Here is an 8,462-nt window from a genome sequence, read left to right as displayed (position 1 = left end):
TAGTGCTTATTCCAAATGGTGTGAAGGCGAGGTGTTAACAAAAATAATGAACCGAATCCTTTTGACACTGTTCTCCTGTCGCCAGTCACATCAGTACAATACTGACCCTAATGATGCATTTTTGTTTCTTGTTGCATCAGTGTCATACCAATCATGGCAGTGAAGTCCTGTATCTGGTTATGGCAGTACCATACATACTAGTGTTGGCACCGTGGTCCAGTGGGGTACTGTACTGATTGTAGTCCTGTTTCTGATTAAATCAGCACAATACTGATTACTGATAAAACCAGAAACAAGATTGCAGTGCCACAATGTACAGTTAATGGTACTGCAGTCCTGTTTTTGGTTTTTGGTGCTGTACTGATTTTGGGACTGCACTCCTGTTACTGATTATGTCACTAGCTCCATGGTGGCACTGCAGTCTTGTTTTTGGATAGGTGGCACAGAACTGATTGTGCCACTGCTGTTGTGTTTACTGCCGTGTGTTGGTTACTTCAGTATTGCATGCGTTGTTCTAGTGCACACTTTTGGGTATGTCAGTTTGGTAATAATCTCCAAGCTCATCTCTGCTTGTGTCAGCATGGTATTCATTATGTCTCCACACACATTTCGGGCCTCATTTATTAAAGCTCCGCAAGGCTGGAGAAGATACACTTTCATCAGTTAAGATGGGTGATCCAGCAAACCTGGGATAGATTTCTTAAAAGTCATTTGCTATTTGTTAGTTAAATTTTCAGTCCTGGACCAGATGCATTCCAGGCTTGTTGGATCACCCAGGTTCATTTATGAAAGTACATCCTCTCCAGCCTTGGGGAGCTTTAATAAATCAGGCCCTTCTAGTAATAAACTTGTTTATGGGTTAACCAGCCTAGAGGAAGAAAAGTGTAAAACTGCCCCTATAAACAGTCCTAGCTGAAGAAAGTTATGCTTGCAAATTGTTATATTGGTAAAAAATATTTACTAGACTATATTCAACCAGAAATCCCAAATTTTACAGTTGTTGCTATCACAGGAATAATAGTTCTTAGAACACTAGTTTCGAAGACACCTATTAAGTTGAAGATTTTCTTCACTGCCTGTTCAAAAACATCAATGAAAATCGGATACCAATTTAAAAAAGTCCACCACTTTTTTGACTCATGTGGAAAACTCACCCATGCACATTACAGAGTGTTCAGTCATCTGATAACAATAAAAATATTCTAAACACTGCAGTTTTTTTTCTACCAATATTACCGTAAGGAATGTAATCGTGAGAATTTTAACAAGTGTCACTTAGGTGTCTTCATATCCACTTTATGAGAAAAACAAGGCAGCTGCCTTTTTTGACAGCTGCCTGTCTGCCTGTCACACGGATTCTTTTGTCTCATTTCATGGGTCACTGACCTGAACCAAGTATGAAAAACAAAAGATTCTCTCGTGACAGGTGTAGTTTTACCTGGCCATTCACAAAACAATGGCTGGGTATCTATCTGCGGTTTCTAAAGACTTTTTTTTCAACATACTAAGAGTACCCAAAGTCCACATTGCTTTCATTATAGCAAACAAGACTATATCTGATCTTCTAAAAATATCCTACCCACTGATTCAACATTAAACTACTAAAAATGCTATCTATGGTACCTGCTTCACTGTCCAACCATCTTCCAATCCTGCTAGGATGACAGGACACATAGTGGGAAACTTTCTATATCAGAAATACACAAGACTTGTGAGGTAGCAGCTGGGCAGATTGCTAGAAACAAAAATTTTTTTTGATTATTCCACTTTTACTAAAAACTTTTCAGCAAAATGTACTTATATAAACTTGGCAAACCCTTTATTAAAAAGGACAGAATACTTAAAATGCATACAAGTTAAATACTGAGAAGAGAGAAAAAATATATAAAAAAAGTGTTTACATGTACATATTGGATGTATTTTATGTAAAATACTGAGCTTATAAAAAAAAAAAATAACAATAAAAACACCTTGATATGTATTGAAATATTTTATTCAATTGCATGTGTGCAAGTGAATCAAAAATAAATATGTGGTAGCACAAAATATTGACAAAAAAAAGCAGAAAACATATGATTAGTAGGGTTAAAGATAAAAACCTTTTCTTAAGCAACTAGTTGTTTGGCTGTCATGCTCAGCCTCCTGCTTTAATTGACCCTAAAAATCAATGGAGATAAAGGCCCTTTACTTTCCCGAGAAGTTTTATGATCAGTAGTGCAGGGGACTGAATGCATTTTTTAGAATAAAAGCCAAGCAAGACTACATTTTCAGAGCAAGGTCAACATTTCTCTTTCATTTAAATACTTGTGTTTTTATTGCAGAACAGTAATAGAATGCTACATGGTTCATTTCAGGATAGGAATGTGTAGCATCCAGGATTACGTTTTCTCTGTGCTAGTGTCTGCGTGCTTGTGGCTGTGGTGACCTCTTCTGGTCTGCTTTGTATTACTAAGGATGCTTTTTAATTGTAGAGCAAAATTAGGCTTTTTGAACACAAGCACACTCTATAAAACCAAAAAAAAAACAAAACAAAACACTCCTTTCGATCAAAACATAAAATAATGATTTTAATAATTATAGGTACATTTTTTTCTCTAATCAAAAACACTTGTTAATCTGCCAAGCAGGCAGCTTGGGCCAGTAGCTTCTAATGAGGTAGATAAGAAGATTATACACTTCTGCTCATCAAGAATAAAGCGATTCACTGATGGTGTGATACAAAGCAACGGTCAAATATCTGACACGCAGTAAGGAATGTTCTCTCAATGTCTACTCTTTTTTGCGAACTTTTGATTTTGGTGCTGAAAAAAAAAAAAATTTTAATTAGGCAACAATCTAATGTACTTGGCTGCTGAAACAAAAATAATACACTAACCATTAGGGTTTTCCTGCTTATAGAAGGTTTTCAGCATTTCCACTGCTTTCTGGGCATTGTATCCTGATATGCACTGTTTTTGAAAAAAATTATTTAGTAATAAAAAAATAAAATAAAAGAAATTATCTGAAATCCTAAGACTCATTTTTTACCACATTGAATAAATATGTGAGTCAATTGGTGTATTTTCTTTTCCTTTAGTAATTTTTTTTTTTACATATTTTAACAGTTAACTACTTTGTCCATTAAAATTTTGTAAGTTATTTTTAGTTTGCCTGTTCTATAATATTAGCAATATAACAAAATCAGCATTTAAAACTGAGCATATTATACAAAAAAAGTAATTTACAATACAACCCACATTCTTGCACATCCAAAGGTGCAATTGCTTGACATGGTAATAATAAAATAAATATTATGAAAGCAAGATGTAACAACAGAACACATGTTCTGTGTATTTTATGTGTAAATTGTTCAAGACTTCTACACAACTTTTACTAGAAGGCAGCACGATAGTGTAATATGCTTCATCAGCTATATGATAAAGCGAGGAAAGCCTGATACCATATAATTTATTCCTATGGGTATAGACTTATTTTCAAAACTTGACCTGGTCTCAAGGACCAAATTACTAGATCATGGAGGGGCATAACACATTAAAATTTATTGTTAAAAAAAAATCTAATTCACTTTTTTTAACTTCTTCTATCTCCTTTCATCTCATACTTGGCTATTCTTTTTGATAATCACAGCATTATTCATTTTACAAAAAATCCTTTTTTTTGTTAGACTGATGTAAAAGATTAAAACTGTAAAGAATACAAAATTAGTAAATTAGTAAGTTTTAATTAAAACGTAACATTTTATTTTCATCATCTTGCTAAAATACCTTAAACTGTGCCCCTGTATCTGAAATGTCGTCCCCAGCCACATTCAGAACTGAGCCACATCCTCCAAATCGTTCATTACGACAACCATATACCACCAATGGAATTCCTATGTGCTTGTTAAGGAAAATTATACATAATGGCATTGGAGCTTATACACATGAATTTTCCATTTAAATCTGCATAGGGCAGGTCTTAAAGACTTTACTTGCAAAGAATCTTATAATAACTTGAAACGTTTTACTGCTGCCTATATAAACATTTTTTTTAGTATGAAGTAATATATTCCTGTGCATTATTTGCAAGTTTATCAAATTCTTTTTTTAGTTCTCTGAAATTTTATCTCACAGATCTGCTAAATTCACTTAATGTACATTAATTACATTGATTCTATGGAATTTATAATGCGAAAGTCACTTCTCCATGATTGATGGACAGTTTTTGTTCCTAAAGATACTACTGACTGGGTAACAGTGGTCTGTATTGAGGAGAATAAAAACAGGCAGACATAATAAATATCATAGTGCAGCCCTGCCTGACTCAACCCAACCTTTGCAGAAATAAGTCATTGAAAAGTCCTACATAAGGTATACACGTGTGCTGCTTGCTGATTATTTCTTATGGCTGTGACTGTACTCTTCTGGATGACTGGGGGTCACTGTAAGTATTGGCAGCCATAGGTAAAAATGGGGTGAACAGTACCCATGCACAGAAAGTGCTTAGTGTGGATTTTTTTGTGCGAGGCAGGCCACATTGTAAAACAGGTTAAAGGCAAGTATTTAGTATGTAGTTGTCTGTCACTCAGAGGGTGTGAGAAAAAATTTTAAGAAGATTTCTATCAATAAGGTGAAGCTATCCTTTTATTTAGCTTTGTGAATTGACACGAACATGCATCTGCATTCATCTCCTGTAAAGTTGTTGTGACAGTAACAGTAAGAGAGGTATATATCTCTCTAATAAAGCCCTGCATTGGAGTGAAAAAAAACCTATACAAATCCAAATAAAAAAGTTTATGCATATACTGTATTTTAATAAATCGCTGTTTAATGCCTACAATATCAAATGGTTGTAAAAATGTACTGTAACATAAATATATATATATATATATATATATATATATCTATATATATATGGAGTTACGGGCTGTCATGAAGTTTTTGTCTCTCCAGAGAAAGTCAGCAAAGGACATTCACACTGAGATGTCACAAACACTGGGGGAGAAGTGTCCTTCCTACAGCACTGTCAAAACCTGGATATCTCGTTTTAAGACTGGGCATTTCACTGTTGAAGATGAGCCCCGCAGTGGGCGCCCCCCAACCTCAACTGACCCGGCAACCTGCGATGCTGTCCATGAAGTGATTATTGAGGACCGGCGAATATCCACAAAAAAGATAGCGCAGATACTTGACATCTCACGAGAGCGTGTTGGGTTTGTTATCACCACTATTCTAGACATGCGCAAGCTTTCACCGAAGTGGGTGCCGAAATGTTTGAACAGTAATCGGAAGAAGGAACGAGTTGAAGCATCCAAAGCTGTTTTGGCCTATTTTGAACCTGCACAGGAGTTTTTGGCTAGGTTAGTAACTGAGGATGAAACCTGGCTCCACCAAGGAAAAGTCAAAGGAATGGTGCCACAGCGGGTCCCCGCAGCCGAAGAAGTTCCGAACCCAGAAATTGCCCAAAAAGTCAAAGTCAAAAGTCCGTTTGCTGGGACTAAAACGGTATTCTGTTGGTGGACTACCTACCTCAGGGCTCTAGTATCTTTGGACAGTATTATGCTATCCTCCAGGACTGCTAAAGGAGGCAATTAAGACAAAACGCTGTGGAAATTTGACCAAAAGGATCCTTTTTTTTTGCAGGACAATGCACCTGCGCACACGTCCAACATTGTGGCTGCCAAATTGAACACCCTTGGTTTCCAATTGGTCCACCATCCCCCCTACTCACCTGACCTGGCCCCTTCGGACTATTATCTGTTCCCGAATTTGAAGAAACACCTAAAGGGGCAACGTTTTGAGGACATTTGTGATGCTGCTGAGAGCTGGTTTACGGCCCAACCAACCAAAGGACTTTTATTTGAAGGGTCTGGAAAGCTGCAACTATGCTGTACCAAGTGCATCAGTCTCAGGGGGGAATATGTTGAATAAATGTGTTATTTCATAACTCTCGGCACCCCCTCGTATATATGTGTGTGTGTGTGTGTATATATATATATATATATATATATATATATATATATATATAAAAATATACACACAATAAACAAAATATAACATTTTTAATTTTAAAGAATATTTCTGCACTTGATAGATTTGATTGCTAATACCCTGTAATAAGTTTTATGTACTAATTCTGTCAATACTCCTAGACAGGTTAAAGAGTTACGAAGATTTCAATAGCCTTGTCACTTAATCATATATTGCAAATGCACAGCACACCTAATTGTCTCTTATGCACGTCACATATAGCACAGAGCACATGTCAGTAATATGAAAAGGATACTGAGCAGACGCAGAGCCCCAGCACACATTATGCATGGTTCAACTGTAACATATAAAACGGTGTTTTCAAAAACCTGGGTGGAATTCCTGTCATTCTTCCTGCACCAGTCCAGCACCTGATCAACAGCCACCATCTCTGCATGGCGCGTAGCCTGAAACAGAGAGGGCTAGTTAGTTAGTTTTTCTGGGCTCTCAGTGTCAAATGCTCAATAAAATATCCCTCCAATCACTTAAATCTTTACAGCTTAATGACAATAAAAACATATACATATGGTGACATCTGGGATTTAAAGTAAGTTCCAAAACCCATAGCAATCAATCAGAATTGTATTTTTATAGCTCGAACAATGGACTGCTACTATATTGATGGGTCGTTTTGGGTAACTGTACATTATTGTTACTTGGTACATGGGTAATAAAGACAACTGGGCAAAGAAAATACAGTAACCCATAGAAACCAGTCATTATTTGTGTTCCAATGAACTGAAATCTAATTTAATTTTAAAGGTTACTGCACTTTACATGGCATATGTAAAAATCCTAAAAGTGTGACTCAAACATACCTACTTCAGATATAACAGGAAACAGAAAACAGTGCATAGAAATAGCTGCCATTTCCATGGCAACCAAAGAGATTCTGTCATTTTCTTGAACTGTGTGGAACATTAAACAAATATCTGGTTGGTATGGTAACCAATATTCATAAATGACTGTATTGTATATGTCAGCTATTAGAGAAAATAAAAAAAACAAATTAAATTACTATGTAAATTAAAGGAGCAAATAGGGGTGCTTTTGAAAGCTGCATATGAATTTACAGGGGGATACAGCAAGGTAAAATCAGGAGAAAAGCTATCTTCCTAAAATAAACCTTTCCATTTCCAAAGAAAGTAAACATCATGGTACCTCTATCATAAATGACTTCATCATTTGTTTTAAAGGTCTTTTTCCTAAAATGTGAAGCCTAAGACTAAACAGCACTGGTATTATTAGGGACATTTTGACATCCTGTCAAAAATCAGCAGCTAACATGTTCCCTCTATTTCTAAGCATTCTCCCTGATAAAACATGCCAAAAGCAGTTACTGTGCCAGAAAAAGGAGAGATGCCTGCGATATATAGTCAGCGACTGAAAGCATGGCTGTAACTATGCAAGGGTAGAGATGGCGGAGGGTGAACAGTGGGTTTCTGTGGGTAGGGTATGTCCTGGCAAGTTGAAAAGTTTATACTTGGTAGTTGTTTTTGTAACCCTTCAAAAAAAAAAAAGGATAAATAACTTGCAACAATGTTTATACTCTTTTTCACAATGAATATGTTTTTTGTAAAGGCAAATTGTCATTTGTTTAATATTAGAGATAAGCTAGCCATCTAGCTGTTCATTTTCTGTTTGGGGGCAAATTAAATCTGCATCTATTGTTTCTTGATTGGCTTGTCTCGAACATCTAAAGATTAACACACATCAAACATTGCAGCTTGAGTTAAAAGTTGAAAAGCATTTATTATTGTTACACATATATTCTATATTAAATGTTCCTCCTCTGTGGAGGTAACCCCTTAACTAAAGCAAGAGCCTTTGGTGTATTCTAGAAAGTCTGTTCAAGCTGAATTCCTATAAAACTTTAAACCGTATGTTTTACTGTAACACACATTATTCCATGGCATTTAGTACAGCACCGCAACGCATATCTGCAGTAGACGACAATACCCACAGGCTACAGTATACTACAATGCCAAAAAAAAAAGAATATTGACCATTTGCCAATAGGGAACTATGCAAGTACATGACCAAAAAATATGATGCAAGGTGCCAACCTCCACTGGGCATTGCCAACAACTCTTGCTTGTCGAGGAAAAGATTTTGTAAAGGACCACTGGGTTAAAATACAATGGCATAAGGAACCTATAGGTATTTTCTTTGTAAACTGTGCATAACCAGCTTTTCTGAGTTTGTTGCCAAATGATCTTCCATAAGTCCTCTGGGAGTTATCTTCCCAAAACCCTTTCCCATTTTTTCATATATGAAGAAAGATCAGAAAAAAAAGAGCGTTTTTTTAGTGGCAACACTGAGAAGTGCTTTTATTGGGCTATTTCAACACACTATGCTAAACATAGCCAAACTGTGCTAAGTATTTACAAAAGTATATATATCCAATGTACAAAATCACAAATTGCAAGATCAGGTAGCTGCTGTGAAGGGGAA

The 8,462-nt window shown here is 36.0% G+C and overlaps 1 protein-coding gene across 4 annotated transcripts in view; it reads right to left on the bottom strand.

Annotated features, from left to right (window-relative positions):
• Positions 1–2,540: 2,540 nt before the first annotated feature.
• The window catches only part of ADAT2 (adenosine deaminase tRNA specific 2), a 9,442-nt gene continuing 3,520 nt past the window's right edge, over positions 2,541–8,462 (bottom strand). For all 4 annotated transcript variants that reach the window (XM_072409016.1, XM_072409017.1, XM_072409015.1 and 1 more), the window contains 4 exons: positions 6,265–6,415; positions 3,765–3,871; positions 2,876–2,948; positions 2,541–2,801 (listed from right to left, as the gene is read on the bottom strand). In XM_072409016.1, the coding sequence (XP_072265117.1) occupies positions 2,770–2,801; positions 2,876–2,948; positions 3,765–3,871; positions 6,265–6,415 (363 nt within the window). In that variant the 3' untranslated portion in view covers positions 2,541–2,769. The remainder of the gene's footprint in view (positions 2,802–2,875; positions 2,949–3,764; positions 3,872–6,264; positions 6,416–8,462) is intronic.

Source organism: Pyxicephalus adspersus, chromosome 4, assembly GCF_032062135.1.
Source record: "Pyxicephalus adspersus chromosome 4, UCB_Pads_2.0, whole genome shotgun sequence".
Taxonomy (NCBI): Eukaryota; Metazoa; Chordata; class Amphibia; order Anura; family Pyxicephalidae; genus Pyxicephalus; species Pyxicephalus adspersus.
This window is presented reverse-complemented; position numbering and strand designations above follow the sequence as displayed.